The sequence below is a fragment of the Protopterus annectens genome, chromosome 15.part0, assembly GCF_019279795.1.
Source record: "Protopterus annectens isolate FY-2018-M chromosome 15.part0, PAN1.0, whole genome shotgun sequence".
NCBI lineage: Eukaryota > Metazoa > Chordata > Ceratodontiformes > Protopteridae > Protopterus > Protopterus annectens.
Genome location: NC_056749.1, coordinates 658473124 through 658494168, shown reverse-complemented (window position 1 = coordinate 658494168; position 21045 = coordinate 658473124). Strand labels below are relative to the sequence as shown.

The window sequence follows — 21045 nt, the reverse complement described above, 5'->3', positions numbered from 1 at the left end:
ACTGCCCAATTTCATTTCAACCCTAAAAGGCCACTCAAACGTCTGTCATTACAATCCACCAATATCAGTTAATATGCACAATTTCTGCAGAAGTTAGTCATCTGAATAATTCCACATTAAAAAGATCTGAAACTAATGAAGAGATTGTTGTTATAAAATAACTTGTATGTCAGTGTTTCATCTACAAATTCAGTGCCCGTTGCCTTGAATAAATTGCCTATGTTGCATTAAAAGAAATGGTAAGCTGGTATATTGCAATAGGGAATGGGTGAAGGACTGAACAAAGATGTTCATAGTTACTAGGCATCGCATCCAAAGGAGGACTTACTCAGGACTGTGAAACCCCACCCCCCCGAAAATACAAATTTACATGCTGTGTGAGAAGAAGCTGCAGCCCTCTGTATCAAGATGCAAGTATGCAACCTGCTGTGCTAGTAACACTGCTTTAAAATTCTATACCACAATAACCATACCATTTGCTAAACAAAACAGTTGCACATTATAAGCAGACCTAGCATGAGTAGCAGCAAACATCTCTTCCCTTGAAGCTTACAATTCCTTGAAAATGCACTTAAAAATAAATTCCACCTGCTAACTCTAACTAGGCCATTACACACACACACACGCACACGCACGCACGCACGCACACACACACACACACACACACACACACACACACACACACACCTCAACCTGGACAAAGCCTAAAATAAATAGGGACAGTCAGATGAAAAATATTGCTTTGATGAACTTATAAAATTGCTATAGAAGCTCAAGCTCAGATGCAGCAAATGTACAGCTTCTATAAAAGCAGCCTAAATTGTTACGCTACTATTACTTGGTTTTTGAAGTGACCAAGGTTCCAACTAGCTAATCGGTGATTAAAAAAGTGGTTCAGTCTTTGTGGGTTTTCTCATTTCTCGATTTGTAGGACTGTGGAATCATTACCGTTATGGAGTGAGTGTGTGTGTGTGTGTGTGTGTGGGGGGGGGGGGGGGGGGGAGGCACGTACAAGGAATTGCAAAACTGCAAAAACACTTTTTAAAGTTTCACTTAGTTGAAACTGACTGAAGTTTGAGATAGCTGTATCCAAGATAAATGTATTGAAGCAATAATTTTGTAATGACAACACTATACACTGCTTGACCAGAACTACTTCATAAATAATCTCTGGCATACTTCTTAACCTCAGCACAAGAAATCTGCACAAAGCCTGACATAATGGGTAGACAATGGCCCCAAAATAGGGGCACATTTTAAATAATACTCTTATAAACTTAGAAAGTTGCTAGAATAACAGGATTTCTGTTAGCATGCATTTTTCTGAAGCACACAAAGTCTGAAACTCAAATGCATTTCATTATTTAGTGACTTTAATCCTTAAATCATCCTACTGATTTGTCAAAAAACAACTTTATTATGAAGAACAGACCAAAAATATGAGGCAAAATCTGGACATTCTGTAAAAATTTGTACAGTTGAGAGGTATGAAATGGCTTTTTTTTTCTGTTGGACCCACTGGTGCCTTCAAAATTTGTTTATATATTTAACATTTCAGCTGTTTGGTCACATCACAACAGTAAAAAAACACAACATATTCAATTCCTTTTCATAGCAAGAACTGCATTTATGACTAATAACATACAACTAATTTAAGACTTCAGATTGTAGCTCAAACAAGTAACTCTGGGGAAAGCCAGTAGCGTCTTTGTTGTGGGAGTTTGCTTGTGAATACATATGTACAAATCACACTGTCTAGCAGGTGTATCCAGAAGTTTATGGAATGCAACACTTATCAGGAAAACTAGGTAGAAAAACCCCAGATGTTTTTCATTCCACCTTTGGGAAAAGAGCTTTCTCTAAGGCCATGTGTAGAACTACCTCAAGGTAGCAAGCAAAGGCGACTCATACTACATATCGGAAAAAATGACCATATGCATCTAATGGTGTGCTGTAGTGTGACTATCACGGCAACACTTGCTTTGTCTTTTAACAGTCAGCTGTGCAGAAGGGAGGGTAAGTAAAGTTTCACATCCAATTCAACTGATTCTGGACATCTGAGCAGCACCCAGAGGCTAAAATCAAAAGGCAGTACAGAGGATCTGAAGTTCTTTTAACAGAACAGGACAGCGCTGAACTAACCTGCAGAGGTGGGAATTCAGATGGATTTTATAAGGTCATGAATACACAGCTTTAACTGCCAAGACCTTGGACTCCTATCAAAACATTTCTGAACAGACTGAGAGTGATTCCCTCAAACAGGAAAGTCACAGCTGGCCTCTGTGCTATTCAGCTCCTTCCCAAAAACGGTCCAGCATTTAAGGAGACATTAAGGAAGACCGAGATAAAATGCCTAGGAAGTGCACACAGCTAGACAACATAACTTATCTGTTCTGCAAAAATGAAATTCTTATATAAACCTATTCCATTTATGAAGCAGTTAGTATGATCATAAGCATGGGCCTGCTGCAGAATTCTTTTACAGTAAGGAGTAACTAAAATAATGCCTTGACCAAGAAAAAAATGGACACAGAAGGTACTGTCAGACAGTTCAGTGTTAATTTCTCCAAAACACACACAAACTAAAAAAGAACCGGTGATTGCTTGTAGGAGTTTAGAAATTAAATTATATCTAAGCAGAGTTTGTGAAATAAAGTTAAACAGAAAAATGGGAATACAAGATGTGCAAGTCTTCAGCAAAGAATCTGGATCAGCTCAGTAGCACAGCGTCCATATAACTGTAAGTAACTCTCATTCTGGGAAAGAGCAGGCAGACTCCCTCCTAGTGAAAGACTGGAAGCTGCCACCCATGCCAATGGGCAGGACTTGGTAATTGTGTTGTACAGCTCATAGTTTCATAGGTGTGTACTACCCAGGTTCGCATCCCTGACCCCCCCCCCCAATAAGATTACATGAACTCTGTGTCAAGCAAGCTGCTTACCTCTCTGCCAATGTGTACCACTTAGCACTGCATCAATCCTTGCTATTATAAGTTAACACAAAAAAGCACATCAGTTTTCCATGTTTTTCTATAAAATCTGAGGATCTGAGTCACTCTGACTCAGAGGCATTTCCGTTAATCACCCGGAGGGCACTGGACAGTAGGGGAGTGCACCGCTTTCGTGTTCCGGTGCCAAGTGTTCAGTGTACAAAAAAAAAAAAAATTACCTCAGGAGGAGTGGAATACTTTCTTGTTCCCTGGAAGGCACTGGACACTAGGGGAAATACTGGGTACTTACTCACAGTCCGACTCTCAAGTGCACCGCTTTCGCGTTTTTGGTGCCAAGTGTTCAGTGTACAAAAAAAATTATTTTTACCTCAGGAGTGGACTTCTTTCTTCTTCCCAGTCTTTGATCAACCTACCTACCTTCTTGTTGTTATACAAAAACTAAGTGCACAGCACCACCAGCCCAGTCCAGTCCTTCCACCACATGATGAATATTTGGTTTGTTCAGGTCAATAGGATACTTCCACAGTCATCCAATTAACTCTATGCAACTACGATTGTTCATAGGTTGGTACTAGGCTATCAGCCCTAGGGGCCTATACAAGCCTAGCCATAACAATTCCCTGGCTATTTCTTCCCACACTATTTACTTCCCTGGACCCCTGTCTAGCAGGGTGACTGACGTGATCCCTGGGGTGAATTTCCTTTCTCCCATCCAATCATCGATGTTCCTTTTGAAGAGGGCCAAAGAGGTGCTCTGCTTGACATGTACGGGCAGTCTATTCCAGAGTCTGGGGAGTCTCTGGGTCAGGAACCTATTCCTCCAGCATGTTTTGTTTATTGTGATGACAAGATTTAGATCCCTGGAGCATGTGGCTCTGAGGGATTGGGATTTCTTTAAGCGTAGCATGTCCAACAGCTCTGGGTTTGACATGGCCTTGTATGTTAAGCAGAGATCGCCTCTGAGTAGACGATATGACACAGAGTATAGCTGGAGTTTTTTTTAAGGCGGTCAGCATAGGGCATCTGCTTTAGGCCTGTGATTCTTTTAGTGAGGTATTTCTGTGGCCTTTCCAGTTGTTGCAGATGTCTTGAGAGGTACATACCAAATGGGGCATTATATTCTATAATGGGTCTAATGAGGGATGAGTACAGTGGGACAATGACCTCCTTTTTTCTGGATGAAAAGCCCTTAGTGATGAGGTGTGCCACATAGAAGGATTTCCTGACTGTTGTGGCGATGTGGTTATTGAAGGTGAGACCACTGTCCACCTGTGTCCCTAAGTCTCTTATCACACTTTCGGTGTTTAGTGTACTGCCACCTATGTGGTAATTCACTGGTACATGTTTTTTCCCAAAGGGGATAACTATACATTTCTTGGCATTGAGCTTGAGACCATGGCTCTGGCACCAAGCATCTGTTTCTGTAAGGCCCTTTTGTATAGTATCAACATAATGTGGGGATTCAGTAATGGCTCCCAGTTTGCAGTCATCTGCGAACTTTGCTAGCCAAAGTCTCTTAGTGTTGACCTATACTTCAGAGAAGTAGATGACAAACAAGAGAGATCCCAGGGCTGAACCCTGAGGTACTCCACTTGTCACTTTTCTGGAGATGGATTTGGAGTCAGCTACTTTTACAGTGTGGGTTCTGTCACTAAGCCAGTTGGCAATCCATTGAGTGATGTAGGGATTAATGCACAGCTTAGTAAGTTTATCTATGATTCAAGAGTGTGGGATGGTGTAAAAGGTCTTGGCGAGGTCCAGATAGGCTGTGTGGACTGCCTTACTCTCGTCTACGCCTCTGGAGACTGATTTGAAGAAGTCAGTCAGGTTCAGGAGACAAGATCGGCCCTTCACGAGCAGAGAGATGCAGTTTAAGGAGGAATTTGAGGCTCGTCAGTTATGCATCATCATGTTATGTGACTGCCACCTCCACTACCATCTCTTCTAATGTTCCGAACGATGCAGGCTGGCTTTGCAGAAAAAAAAAAAGTGGAAATGAAGTCATCACAGATAGCTTTAAGAAAATCCCGGGGGGGGGGGTGCAAGTGCACCCCCTTGCACCTGCCTGTGGGCGCCCTTGCTGGTGAACTAATACCTTTGTTTAATAGATAAGGATGTAGTAACCTATGGCCTGTGGTAAAACTGCAGTAGCATTAGGTGGCCTCATTTCTAGTTGGTTCAGTCTTTATTTTTGGCGAAAAATAAAAAAAAAGAAAACAGAAGTGTATTTCTTCTGGGCAAACTGAGCTATGTGCTGTATCCTATGGTTCTGGAGGAGATAATGCCAGCAGTGAACTAGCTTATCAAACTTAAGTAGGCAACATTGTAAAGCTGGAGAAGAACTGTCATTAAGATTTTGAGGCATCATTTCTTTATATCAGAAATGTTGCAGTCGTCACAGAAACAATAATGTGCCACTCCTTCAGTTCTGTCGAGCTTTGTTTACAAAGTGATGTCTGAATGTTTATGGAGATTAACTTTACTGTAAGTCTGTGTTTGCCCATTATTTTGAATGAATGTATTAGTTTTCCCTTCGTGACTTACAGGCCCATGGTTCTGTACCTTTTGGTTTTAAATCCCAAGTCACACAAATTAGTCATTTGTCTGGGGCAGTGGCTAGTTTAATAGACATAAAGAAAATAAAGTGTTTGGCTGAGAATTGCTTTCTGTTCTGCAATCTACCCCCCCCCAAGATGATGTACTCAGGAGCTGCTGCTCTGTTGTCTGGGCTGCCTTGAACTGTGTCTCCTAACTGTTCCTAGCTGGAGTTGACCTCGCTGGACTAAGGGCAGCGGCATGGACATATTAAAGTGTATAGAAGCAGTTACTTTGTCTTAACGCGTTTACAGCTGTTAGCTAACATACCCTTCACTCACCTTGGCTCTCAGCCTAGTTTGCACAGTTGTTAAAGGATGGCTGGTCATAATGCACTTTGGCTCTATACTGAGCTAAACTGCAAGTCATAGCCTTTATTTGACAGAAGTCTTTGCTGCTCCCAGCTCAGCTGCACTGCATTGTACGCTGTTGCTGTTTGTAGAGTGTTTTGTTGGCCTGTGGTGCTCAGAATCTTGTTACTGTTATAATGGCCCCTTGATGCTTCTATACCAGAATCAAAAGCTACTGATGTCCATTTCCCTTCAGGCTAGTTATTGACAGTTCCTACACTTGGCTCCATCCAAACATTTTCCAGTTGAGACTGATGTATCATAGATACAATAATTGTGTGGCACCTCGGCCTGTGGAGTCTCTGAAGCAATTTTTGTTCACCCAAGCCTGTTGACTCTTTGTATATAGTTGTGATGTTCATGTTTCACTGTTGCAGTCATCACCTGTGGGTTATCCCTGCTGCGGTAGCCCTCGGCTGGCCCGAATACCAGAGTCAATGTTTTTCTTCATCGGCTGCTGTGACCTGTAGACTGATGTCAGGTCGTCAGTACTATAAAGCAAGGCAGCAAACGCCATTACATCTGTCTTTCTTGCCATGGAGCCTATAGCAGAAGCAGTTCACAAGTGTGCCGGTCGGTCACTACCAGAGTTCGAATTTTCAGCTGAATATGTCTAAAGCTAAGTACCCTGTTGGGGATCCTTTTTTCTTGCACTAACCGATGTCCAAAAAAGTTAACAATCGTCTCTCCCATGGAAAGCAGATCCCACACCGAGACTTCCATTCATATTGAGTCACATGTTTGGACCCAGACCACGACATCACCCATTGCCAGTTCTGTGCCCTCTTCAACGAGAAGGCCATTTGTCACAGAGCTCTTACTGTAAATAGGTATTTTCATCTTCCGTCTTTGCATTCCGAAATGGTGTCCATCAACCAGCAATCTGTAGACATTCTGAAAAAACATAGAGATAAGGATAGAGACAAACCACACAAGGCTAAGCCTTCCAACGATGCTACCGGTAAGCAGGTAGTCAGTTCTCTAGAATTCAGTGAGGCACTTTCACAGCCCCTGATGCCTGATACAATATCTGTGCAGACCTCTAATGAGACCCTTTCGAAGTCCAGTATGCTGCAGAAATCTTCACTTTCTGTGGCATCTGTGCCAACATCTCTTCATTCTGTCCATGGCAATAGAGTTTTTATAGTGTATGGTGTGTGACATTTGAGCCTGCTGTTCTACACTGTACTGTGTTTAAGTTCTGCTACCTGTTCATCTCTCGTACTATTATCATGAAGTTTTGTTTATTGCTTTTACCATTGTAATTACATTCTTTACTAAACTGCAGTTGTGTGCTGCTACTCTTAGCTTTCTGTTTACTTTATACTACCTATTTAATCCTCATACACTGAATTTGTGTGCATTTCTAAACTATAGGATTAGACTTCATTATATAATTTCTTCCTTGTAGGCTCAAGTATTTCCTGTGTTAGTGTTAGACCATATTTGCTTATCTAGTAACATCTCCTCCAGTACAGTATAACTACCTAATATATCTTCTCTGCGTACTAATTTGGAACAAGTATGCCATTTCTGCCATCAGAAATTCACCTTAAATGGCAAACATGGAAGCCCAGTCTACCGCCATCCTTTCTGTTGCCTCTCTAATTGCACTTGATATTCTGTGTGTGTGTGAACTGCCTAATGTTCACTTACAGTCATCTACTGCTAGGCAAGCAGGACATGATTTGTGAAAAGTGCAGTTATCCATACAACCTGGAGCTCGCATGTACCTTCACATGCCAAGACAAAACCAGCATATGCTGATGTCATAAAAAAATCATTCAAGAAGCCTCCAAGAATCTGGATGAAAGTGCATTGACATCAGCAGTCCACTAACATGACTCTGCCATAATTTGCATGACTCAGTCATCAGGCTGCAGAATGCAACCCTCCTAGTGCTACCAAGTCTGCACATCTAAGTAGAAATGTCCCGCGATGTGATGACCCCCATTATACACATGGACTCTACACTTGCTGGATTAGACAAAGAAATGGTGAAGAATACTTGCCTTTTTGATGCCACGATCTTTTGTGTCATCAGGCCCTACAGGTCCTCCCAACAGGACACGTGAGACTATCATGTGGCGATAATTCATGTATGTGTGAATGAACAGAGGTGCCTAACCCAGAAGGGTACACAGAGAAAAATATTACTGTGCCTGTGTCAAATGCAGTTAAGAATCTGGCCTCAAGCATGGACTCCTGCCCTCACCCATAATGATGCCCAGATGCACAGCGAATGTAATTGATTTTAACAACTGGCTAAGGGGATTTCACTGCATGTCAAGTTGGGGTGAGGTGATTGGCAGATCAATCTGCTTCACCAAAGATGGCCAGAATCTTGTGTTCCCACGATTCTGCATACTGGCCAAAGCACTAGTAGTGCCATAAGACCTTTTTAGGGAGACTCCACACTCTGGATGTTCCAACAAACCAAAAAGGCTTGTGGTAAATTCTAGTGTGGACCACTTCAGAGGTGCTGTGCTAAGTGTTGGAAGTCTTTTTAATAATTTGCCAAGTCTTAGACCTCTCCCATAGTTTGAAGACTTCTGTGTCTGCATTGTAAAAGAGATTTGGTTTCAGTGTCAAGACAGCAGTCCCTCTTTGCTAGGTTCCTGTGCTGTCACACATTCAGATCTGTTGGAAACTGTGCATGATTATGAATAATTGTCAGAGACCCAGTTCTGTCTAGACAATTCCACATACCCTACAAACAGAATTTACTGAACTTAATTTCACTTGTTTAGAGCAGTTTCATCAGTTCATAGCCTGCTATAGATCACCTTCAGTATCCCTGTAAGATCGTGAGTACTTTCTGAATGTGCTTGCTGAACTACCCACAAATAAAAATAGTTTGTCACATTTCTAATAGGTACCTGCCAGTTAAATGGAGCACCATGCCACAAAGGTTAGGCAAGTCCAAATATTCTTACATTTAGTAAATGCTAACTTCCTTGTGCAAATAGTAAACCAACCTACTAGGGGGTCAAAATCATCTTGACTATTTCCCCTCTAACTTCTCACCTATTTGCACTACTCCTGTGGTATCTCACTAACCTGTCACCTACTTGCACTACTCCTGTGGTATCTCACTAACCTCTCGCCTACTTGCACTACTCCTCTGGTAGCTCACTAACCTCTCGCCTACTTGCACTACTCCTGTGGTAGCTCACTAACCTCTCGCCTACTTGCACTACTCCTGTGGTAGCTCACTAACCTCTCGCCTACTTGCACTACTCCTGTGGTAGCTCACTAACCTGTCACCTACTTGCACTACTCCTGTGGTAGCTCACTAACCTGTCACCTACTTGCACTACTCCTGTGGTAGCTCACTAACCTCTCACCTACTTGCACTACTCCTGTGGTAACTCACTAACCTCTCACCTACTTGCACTACTCCTGTGGTAGCTCACTAACCTCTCACCTACTTGCACTACTCCTGTGGTAGCTCACTAACCTCTCACCTACTTGCACTACTCCTGTGGTAGCTCACTAACCTCTCACCTACTTGCACTAGTCCTGTGGTGTCCTCATTTCTGGTCAGATCTGATCATAAATTGTAATCTCCTTTAGGAGGATTAGTACATACCACAACAAACTGCTCTGAATTCACAGATTTTAAAATTGTATCCTATTAATTATGTAGTGAGCTGTAAAATTCATCTGCAAGATTTTCATCCCCATGCAACTTCATCTGTCACTTTTACACTCATGAGTTTTACTTGTGTCTAAGAAACAGTGTAAACGAAAAGGTCCCAGTCAGAAACAAAAATGCTGAGGAACATAAAAAAGCCACCATGGTAGAATTTATTGCCACCAGAAACAGTCATTGAAATTGCAGAAATCCCCGAGTCCTTTCCTACATCCAAAATTATCATAGAAAATGTCCCAATTTCCCTCACTAAAGTTGACGATACCACCTCTGTGGACCCTGACAATGTACTGGTTACTTAATCAGCTGCTCCAAACTTGCCATCTCTGAACTCTTCATAAAACCATTAAGCTTTAAGCATAGCCACGGGTAATATTCCAGAGATATGAAAAATGGCTATGGTTCTTTCCCCTTCATATAGAAGGGCCCCCACCTCAGATTAGCATAGTTTGAAAAGCCATGGGACATGTATCTGATTTGTAAGATCCATTTTTAAAATGTTACTGCTATAGATTCACAAAAGTATGTAATTTCTTATTTTTCAAAGGGAGAATATAGCTACTTAATTTAGTAAAGTTCTTTTAGGAAGTCACTGAATTATAGATAGTGCCCATGTATTTCATACAGCCTACCTGGCCAATAACTTTGACACTATTCCCCATGCTAGAATTGTAAATAAGCTTAAAGGAAGTAGGTGGATAGCAAACTAGTTGACAGATGGCACCTGTCACTTTAACTGTGTGGGTTGTATCTCAGAAGGCAAAAAGATGACTAGTGGTATTCTTCAGGGTTCTGTACTGGCAGCCTTTCTGTTTGACATCTGTGTCAGATCTCAAAACCATTAACCAGGATGCATAGCTAACTAAATTTGCCGATGACTGTAAGATGGATGACATTTTCGTAGCATCTGATCCTGTGTTGCTACAGTAACAGCTAAACCATACAAACAAACTTGTGTATTAGAAGCAGGCTTAAAGAAAATACAGAGAAATGTAGCATTTTCACAACAGCTTGTAGTATAAACGTAAACCTTCACTATACTGATGTGGTTGTCAGAAATCTCACCCCCTTTCATAGATCGCTCGCTATCCTTTGACCACCATGTAGCAGCAGCAGTTGGAGAAATCTTTCTCTATAGTCCAAGTTCTAATATTATGACATCCATTGGGCACAGGAGAATAATATGTTGATAAACATATCAAAAATTAAGCATATGAGATTTGGGAGACTGAAATGTGAATATTTAATACAGCACACAGTGATTGAAACTGTCGACTCATTTAAGGACCTGAGTAGATGGGTAGATTCAGCTATGAGTTTTTCTAATCGTATCAACCAATTGGCTAATGATAGTTATAGAACTATAGGTTGTATAAAAAGTTTTATAAAGTCTAGGAAATCAAACATAATTAAGTCATTGTTTGTTAGTTACATTAGACCCAAACTTGAGTATGGAATAACAATATGGAAACCCTACAGGAAAACAAGCATGAATAAACTGGAAAGAGTACAGCAGAAATATACTAAGGGCATCCATGGATGTGAAAATCTAAGTTATTATGAAAGACTAAAATATCTGAACTTGTACAGTGTCTCTTACAGATATTTAAGAGGAGATCTTATTCAGGTATATAGGGCATTTAGGGACAACTACCTCTGGGAATGTTTGGGGTTATCAAAAAGCACTAGAGACTCGTCTGATAACCTATGCAGAAGATTCTATAGGAACGAGAAGTTTACTAATTGGTTCTCTGATAGAGTAGCTGATGCTTGGAACAGACTACCAAATTACATTAAAGCAAGTACTAGTTTAGATATTTTTAAGAACAGCCTGGACATTTATTGTGGGAGCAAGTGCTTTGGCATATTGGCAAGCTAGAAGGGCTTTAATGCCCATGCTTGAAACATTTGTATGTATGTATCTATCCATGTCAAATAAATTTCTCATTCCTCCCGAATCTATCCTGATTAGACCAGTTATAAATATGATGTCTCTGTTAGTATGTGCCTATTTATTCCAACATATGCATCTGTGAAGGTCCTAATAGTTCCCAACTTAAAAGGATTACTAAACTGAAAACCCTGAGCTACCATGGCAGGCTTGAAGATCTGGCCCGATACTCTGCCTTGTATAGACTGTGGTGAGGTAATGATGTGGCATTCTCTGTTGTTAACATCCCAACACTTATTGGTTTCCTACATATCCAAAGACACTTGAACTAAAGATTTAAATCTCTTATCAACAAATAAGACCTGCTGGAGAGAATAGATGCTTCCCATTTCCACAATAATCTTCATTTACATACAAAACAGAATGACACCCTCACTTAAATCTTAAGGCAAACTGTGAACACTCAATGGTCCCACACAAATTTTATCCCAGGCTGACTTGTTTTGCACTCCTGGAGGCTGCGAGGGCACATAATAGTAACTGCAATGTACTCACTGTTCATTAATTGAATCAGCCTTGAAAACTGACTCCATGAAAACATTAATATATTATGAAAATAATAAGTTTCTGAGTCACTTAAATTATCTTTGTTTAATGAAGACAAACTGTTTAAAAATAGAGTTTACATTAGTGGCATGTAAATATTTTAATTGTAAGTGTAACTTTTTGGAATATCCATTTTAGCATACTCTGTATATGCATACATTTTTGCAAATCTCTAATAAATGAAAAATCTTTGGTGTATTATTGCAAAGACTAAACTCCTGAGAGCTTTACTTCTGGCTTTTTAAAAATGTACAGGTGCAGAAATGCTTGTAGCAGTACCAGTTGGTAATTAAAAATAGCCAGTTGTTTTCATCATATAATTAACTGATGATACTTGTGCTTTGTGGATATTCATGCTCCTTTTAGCCACAGTGTTGCATATAGGTGATAGCTGTTTATGCTTGTATGCTAAATTCTAAACAAAACCTGAAGATATGTACTAATTCACTGTTGATGATGTTGGAGTACTGTTTCTAACAAGGCTGGAGAATTGAAACATGTAGTGTAATTACTTGGAATGCACCTGTAGTGTCTTCTAGCTGTAAGGTGAGAATCTGCCATGAATTATTCGTCAGCACACACACACGCACACTAGCATGCTATATGAAATGAAGTGGCAGGCATTATGCACTATGTAAAGTGTCTGATGTATCGGGCACAGTATTGTAAAAGTGAATGACAGACAGTTTGACAAAAACTAGCACTGTTTTGTTTTTATATTTCTAATTAAAAGCTGTTAAACTAAGGCAAAGAACTAGTCGTGGTGTTTTTTTCATAAAACTAGTGTATTATTTGTCTAATTGTAGCCGGCAGTAAAACATGTCTGCCCTAGCAGAAAGTGCAGAAGTGATAGAACCTGGGTATGTAATTTTTGTCTTGAGTTTTCTGTTTCTTGCAAATTACTAAAAGAGCAATAAATACATCTCTTTCTCTCTTTCTTATCAGCAATGCAAAGTTGTAGCAAACTGTGTGCGTCTCCACAGACACCAATTTACCTTTACTTCTGAGAAGATAAGAATGTTATGGGTTCTTTTCTCACACTAGATTCTCAAACTATTTTCCACTGTTGATGCAATGTAAAGGGTCTGCTGTCAGTCAGTATGTTACCGAATTGGGTCAAATACATGGCTATGGAATTAAATAAATGGCATTAAAGTACACACACTCCCACATATGTATTTGTGTTTACACACACACACAGACACACACACACTCACTCACAAACAGCAAACTAGTAGCAAAGGAAAGTATTAGTGAAAATTTGAAAGAATGTATCTTTCAGGTTGCTTTGGAACAATGACATTGTATTGTCTCTGAAGTTTAATTTTGTGTAGAAGAATGTTGTGGCTAACTTACCTTCCATGCCATGATCATGTCCTGAAAAACACCATCTGAGAAGTCCATTAATATTACAGTAGTAATAGTGGCAGAGAGTATCACATATCCCGGTGAGGGTCATGGTGATGGAAAGCTGGCAGGTTTCCCTATACCCAGGAACAGTCTCCAGCTAATCTTGGGAGTCCCCAGGTTCTCCCAGGCAAGCTAGCATGTCCTCAAACATGTCCTGGGGCATTCTTTCAGTACGATATGCCATCTGTGACAGACCCTTGCTCACCTTTTGGAGGTGTCCTAAACCACCTCAGTTAATTCCTCTTAATACACTGAAGCAGTGTCTGTACTATTGAGGTCTTCTAGGATTTAAAACAAAAAAATGCTGAAAAAGATCTTGTACCACTGAGAAAAAATTGATATAAAAAGGGGAGGAATAAACTACATAGGAAAAAATGGGAATTGTGGGAACAATATATGCAGAACAGGAAAGAGGTTCAAAAGGCAAGATTTGAATGAGCTATATAATCCTTAACTGACAATGACTGGATGGTTTATAAGTGATGCAAGATTTGAATGAGCTATATAATGCTTAACTGACAATGACTGGATGGTTTGTAAGTGATGTATAATGTTTACAACTACAGTTGTTTCACTTGTGCCTGAGATGTAAACGGTTTGCAACCAAAGTGCTATCATTTGTATGTTTTTCATTTATGTAAATGTAAGATTGCTTTTGACGTGTGTAAATTTAGTAAAGATTTTTGGAAAAAGGAAAAAAAAAACTTTCACAAAAATTGTCATACTCTTGTATTATGGTGCTTCTTGCTCTTGCATAGAGAAGTGAGCCTAGGTGTTCTGCAAAGGAAGCTGATTTCTGCTAAGCTTATCTAAACTATTATAATTTTAATCACTGTTATGCTTAGATTGCTTGATAGACAAAATGAGAACAGATTCTCTGCAGGTACAGCAGCTGCAAGGTTCCAAAACAAAACATAATCCTAACAAAATGATGAGATACACTGATGAAGGCTATGTGATTTACTAAGCTGAAAATGGTCTGTTTCTTTCTCCTATTTATTATGTGTCTTAATACATATTATACAATGACCCCTCATTAATATTCCAAATTATGCACGCTGATAGGTCAGTGTGCACATTGTAAATCAGAGTTATAGTAATGGAAAAAGGTCCGGTCGCCCGGACTTTTTCCATTAGTATAACTCTTTTTTTTTACAGCAACGGAGAACGCAAGATCTCTGTTGCTTCTTACACACTGTCTCGCTATGTTAAACGAGTTTAACATAGCGAGACAGCTTTAAAAAAAGCAACGGAGATTCTCCATTGCTTTTTTTAAAGCTGTCTCGCTATGTTAAACTCCTTTAACATAGCGAGACAGTGTGTAAGAAGCAACGGTGATCTTGCTTTTTCGGTTTCTTTTTTCAAAACTGTCTCGCTATGTTAAACTCCTTTAACACAACGAGACAGTTTGTAAAAAGCAATGAAGATCTTGCTTTCTCAGTTGCTTCTGCCCAGAACTCTGATGTACTGCATGAGCATAGGCATGCAAAGTACATCAGAACTACCGCAGAATACCAGACAGTTGCGGAAGGGCAGCAAGGAGGCATTATACAATGCCATTATTTAAGAAAAGTAAGTATTTTTTTTCTTAAATAATGTCATTGTATAATAGCAATAACCCACTTCTGGGTGTGGGTAATGCTGGATTTACCCACGGTTGTCTTTGTTTGGCCACTTGGGCTTCGGCCTCGTGACCAAACCACACCAACCGTGGGTAAATCCAGCATTACCCACACCCAGGCATGGGTTATTGCTATAATAATAAATATTGTTTAACTGCCACAGTTTGCTGGTCTCATCATTTTGTTTTGATAGACAAATAATTCAATAAAAGTTAACTGAACACCATGTAAAATTCACAACTATTTAAAGAAAATGCAGTAACATAAACATTTTTTACATCAGCTTCCTCAAGTCATAACAATTCTGCAATTACAAGTTGGTGAAAACTATATTCAAAAGCACCCTGTATATATCAAGTCTACAGTTGTACATTAGTGGAGAAAGTGAAAAAGTGAATGAAGTAAATTGTTTTTCAGTGAGATGTAATAAAAAACAGTTCCGTCTCCCAGGATGGGCATTCCCCATTCCCAGGAGAAGACTGAAATAAGGCACAAACAACCCTTGATATATCAAGCATATTTATTTTTCTGAATTTTTTGTGAATTTTCTAATAAATACAAACAAACCATCTAGTTTATGTAACTGCATCATACCCCTACCCCATTCTTAGACAGGTCCACAGACTAGGAGCTTCCCTGCTATACAGGAATGCTTAAGTGTTTTTGGTTGGACTTGCACAATATGTAAGCTGAGATTGAAGGGACTGAATCAAAGACTGCACTTTGAAGTTTGTTTCTAATTTACAGCCATAATACTATTGTAGCTGTCTGTAGGCTTCTGATCTGTGAGCACTGCTTAACATTCTCTTACTGGAATAGCTGTTTACAGTGCATTTCATAATCAGATGTGAGCAGATTTTCCATATTAATGACAGTTCTGATTAAAAAAAAGTATTGTATAGTACCAACTTTCATCTCTTTTGTCCAAAATCAGTAGACTGTTCACTCTGTGCCAGGAGAAAGAATGCATTTGAAGTGCTGCTCGCATAGCAAGCATTCCATTTCTTGAATACAAAGCCAGAACATTGGCAGTAAATGCAGTCGACCATAATTAACAGCACTCTTACCCTTTTATGCAGTTACTAATTTGTGGCAGAGACCTTGACAACCTCTAACCTACATAGCAGCTGAAAGAAACTTTCAAGTGTTTTTATGTAGTTCATTAGCATTAATTTGTTATAGTTTGTAGTGGACATTTGTTATAAAAGCGTACAAGAGTCTGACTTTGAAGTCTTCAGTTAATTTAATATCGAACATATAGCCCATGGTCTTCCACTAGAATGTTACTATATGCTTTCTTGTCTGTACATAGAAACCAGTAAAAACAGTTTTGTGTTTTTGCTGTTCTTTAGCAGTGGAAGTCATGCTGCCAGTTTTGAATGAAAGCAGTATCTTTGTATAGGCCGAGTATTTAAATAGCTCTGCCAGTTACTTTGTGTCCGTAAACGTGTATAACATTTGCTAAATGTCCATACAGATTTACATGAACATTCACAGAGGTAAGTTCTTTTAATCAAATCTTACTCTGGGCAACAAAGTGACTGCTAAAATTTATAGGAAGAAAAATATTTTTTTCTTTTTTAAATTGTAGCTCCATAACACAGAGTTTATAATTTTGGCACCACCTTAGTATTGTCCCATTTGTGTGTCTATTCCTAAGTAAAATTAAATGCCTGCTGAAGTAAAATGTTCATTACATGATGTAATTTATTATCAGTCTGGAAAATAATTCGGCCTCGTGTTAGCACTCGAGTGCTATTCCCTTTTGTATCTCTAAGTACTAAAAGTGTTAAGGTTATATTGTAATTACTACTAGAATGAAAGTGCTGAATGTATGCCTTTTTTGATATCCATTACTTTCAGTCACAAAATTAATTCTTGTTGCTTTGATCATTCTAAAAGTGTAGCACATTTTTTAACTTGGTACATTTTTGAATGTTTAGGGTTATTTTAATAGTAACTTGCTAAATGCATTTTTGTACCTTGGTTTTATGTATATTTTAAAAAGTGTTGTGGTCCATTTTACAAGCTAAGTTTGACCCATGCACGTGTGAGTTGTTTTGATGCAAGCAAATGCCTAGCTAGTAGAATGAATGCCATTACTTTTGTGTCATGTATCCAGTTATTACTTCTCATGTATGTTCTTTCTTCATACAATAATATTAATCTGTGACAGTAGTCCTAAATATTTGATGTTCAGATTCTTCTATAACCTTCATCTTCAGGTCTGATCAAATGTGGAAGGGCAGGCAAACTCTGATTTTTAGTACTTTTTTGGGGGGGGTGGGGGGGCTTCCCTACACTTGCATCTACATCCATTATCCTCCTGTATAGATTATTTTGGAGACTTTAGAAGTGACGTAGCAGGGTCTTGCTCTACAATTGTGGATTATTTTAGATTGCCCTAAGGTTTGACTGTGCGTGATGTGACCTGTGTCATGTATGGTACATTTGCAGAGCTGCAAAAGTGTTGCAAGAACCAATATCCCATGAGGTAGCAGGAATAGGGGGCTAACTCAACAAAACATTTCTGAGGAAATAGTCATCCATTGTCTACTCCTAAGAATGTCCAGTATACTCAGGCCAGCAGTAGTATAGGCAGACCCATGCTCTCATGCCACTATACTGATGGTAAGCGGCTTTTTGTTCCCTGATTAAGTACAGGTTTGCAGACTTTGACCTTAATTTTAATAACTACAACCAGAAAGACAAAATAAAACTACTGGCCACTGAAGAAAGACAGTTTATTCACCTCTCTAGAGCCTTCTCAATTGTTTCTGTATGAATGGATACGTTTGTGTGGAAAATGTTCCATCTATACTCAAACTGTTAATCTAAAATTAACAGCATTAAATTTGATGTAGTTAATAGATTTACATGCACTCTAGAAAGAGTTATTTATTTTTTCAAATGCCCTTGTAATTTATTTTATGGGGAGAAAGCCAGAGGGCTTTTAAACTAAGATTTCAAAAACATATTAGGGACATTATGAAAGAACGTTTAGAAAGCCCAGTTACAATGCATTTTAAACAGCATCACCAAGAGGGCTTTACTTTATGGCGAGGTTGCATTTTGGAGCAAGTATCTGCAAAATTTGGGGAAAATGTCATACTTCAAGATAAATTGTTACACTAAGAAGCTGTATATATTTTAAAGTACAATACTTTAGTACCTAGAGGGTTAAATAGGGAGTGTAATTGGAAATATTTAATTATTTGATTGGTCTTTTAATTGAATAATTGAGATGTTTTAGATTTTGTGTGTGTGTGTATATATGTGTGTGCATATATATATGTACTGTTCTCATTTTGACTAGTGTGTTACTCCTTGAAGGCATGTGCTGTATTGCCAAATCCACTGCAATGCATGTAGTGATGGACACTCAGGCAATCTACATAGTTACCTTTTTAACAAATGTACAAGCACTTGCAACAGAATTTTAGAGTTTGCAACCAGTCTTCAATCTGAAACTTGTAACTGTAACAAACACCATGGCCAATGCATACTAGATGACTTTTACTCAGAACTTCCTGCACTAAGTTTTTTGACGTTAAATGTCCTTTCTGATCTCATCTGCCATGACAAAAAAATATATAATGGTGCACTTTAATCTCTGAATCAAAAACTCTAGGATATCCCTAAAGCACTTGTGATAAAATTAAGTACTACCAGCACAGCTAGCTGGAATTTTGTAAATAATTATATCTCATTTGTGAATATCAAACTGATTTATACAAGCTGCTTATGTTATAAATGTATTACAAATGTGTTAGAATTGTATGTCGTGTATATCAAACTGATTTGTACAGATGTTTGTGTTGAAAATGCATTTGTAAAGTGCTTGTGTTTGAAATATATCCACAGTGTGCCCTACTGGAGAAAAAAGAAATGTAAATGTACTATTGTAACTGTTTAAATGTATATGTTTTTTAACAGAGGAAATTGGAAATTAGGATGTTAACCTCAGTCTGGCAAACTTTGAAATATATCTCAAATTAAATCACTTTATAGGCTAAGCTATAAATATGCTATCTCACAGGTGTCAGTGCAGCCAGAGACACAAAGTCTGTATTAGGAAGTTTTCTGTGTTGTCTTTGGGGTGAACTAACTAGTACTCTGGAAGTGTGAAGCTATACGATTGTTTTATGACTTCCAGCACCTACCACAGATCTGAGCAAACGCCCTTGTGTGTGTATTTTTACAGGTATGTGCTAAGTCCTGCCAGCTTCCAGCAATGGGGGATTGCATTGAAACTAAAAGTCAGATGACCAGAAGTGATGTAATTCTGCAAGCTGTCTCAGAAGTAACATTTTAGGTATTATTTTGAGAACTCTCTTAGTGAGACTAAGCATTCTGTATTCTGTCTTGGGCCTGACAACAAGGACCATTTTATCGCATCATCTGCTTTGCTCTATTAAGTAAGTTATTAGGGAATAGTAATTCTCTTAGATTCAGTCAGTAATATAGTGAAGCTTAGTCTAGATATTGTTTTTCTTTATTTGTCTGAGCCAGTCCTTTAATGTTGTTTTAAATATTTCCTGTGATTCTGAATTCTGATGTCATTGTGAATATATACTTAGTAATTTCTTGATCTTTTGTTGTTTAGTATTAAATATATTTAAACCTTTCATTGTGGCTGACTTGTGTAACAATATTTAAATTTTGAGAGTATTTGCATAGTTATTTGGTGATGCTGTGTGGGCGACTCCTAATAGCTTTGTTCTTGGTCAAACTACCATTTGTATTAATATTAATTTCAGTCTATATAAATGGACACCCTTTGTTAAGGGCCTTAAAGTAGCTGCCAGGGGTTCTGATGGCAGTGATAGCTACCTTATAGTCTAGGCAAGAGGGAGCATAGCTAGTAAACCTGTGAGCCTTTCCCAGGGGGGTGTGTGTGTGTGTGTGTGTGTGTGTGTGTGTGTGTGTGTGTGTGTGTGTGTGTGTGTGTGTGTGTGTGTGTGTACATGCAAATCAAATCTCAGAGTATGTGTGTCAGCTACTTGGGCAGGGGCATGAAGCACTTGGTTGAACAGAGAGAATACATCAAGCACATACTGTGTGTGTACCTGTTATCCTCTCAGTGAACGTCCCCCACTGGTGCCATTAATGACAACTGAGGCACCTTGATTACTGGCCCAGTGGTGGAGGGTCATCACAGTACTAACAAAAATTGGCAAAAGGGCATGCAGCTTTTTCCTACTACACAAAGGAACATGGCACCTTTAACACTCAAAGCATAGGAAGATGTAAGAAAGACAAAATATCTTTTTAAAGATTAGGTGCCACTCATTTGAACAGCCCATGTCCGTGGTGATTAATATGTCCTTCTGCTTTGCACAACTTGTCCTTCATGGTATCTCCTTAAGGACCAGGATTGTTCCAGTCCCACTTTATTCACTGCTCATTAGGCATGTCATTAAGTGTAGTACACCCTTCTGCTTGTACTTATCTAAGCACGTAAACCAGCTTGAGAGAAGATTTATTGTCTTGGTATCCTAAGTTACTGTGGGATACTAAAAGCCTTCTCCCTCTCCAAAGTGTTGAGCCTTTTGTGCTATGAAAGAGCTACCACTGTTTGAACTTCTTCACCTAATTAGAAAAATTGGTAAAGCAAGCCACCCATTCTAATGATGTAAACCCATACTAACACATCACCACCACCAGATGGCTTGACAGATAAGTAAAGAAATGGACCCTACATTTCTGTAATAGGCTGCCTTTGCATATCAAGTGGAGTAGTTCCCTAGCAACCTTTAAAATCAGTCTGGATGACTGGATAGGTGATCCCAGTTTTTCATCAGGCATATGGAGAGAAAGTCTGCTAAAAGGGGAATCGTACTCTCCCACCAGTCCTGGATGACTTGACTAAGCTTCTTGGTGGTCTTGTTTGGCCATAAGTTTAGTAATAACCTGAGCTGCATCCAGTAACCCAAGTATGCTTCTGATAACTTACAGTTTCTGCA

The 21045-nt window shown here is 39.1% G+C and overlaps 1 protein-coding gene across 2 annotated transcripts in view; it reads left to right on the top strand.

Annotated features, from left to right (window-relative positions):
- Positions 1-21045, top strand: part of GPC4 (glypican 4) — a 1151560-nt gene that overhangs the window by 379163 nt on the left and 751352 nt on the right. The window contains exon 1 of one of the 2 annotated variants that reach the window (XM_044057506.1): positions 16504-16578. The exons of the other annotated variant lie outside the window; for it this stretch is intronic. Within the exon in view, the coding sequence (XP_043913441.1) occupies positions 16545-16578 (34 nt within the window). The 5' untranslated portion in view covers positions 16504-16544. Of the gene's footprint in view, positions 1-16503; positions 16579-21045 lie in introns of those variants that run through there. 2 annotated transcript variants of the gene reach the window in all.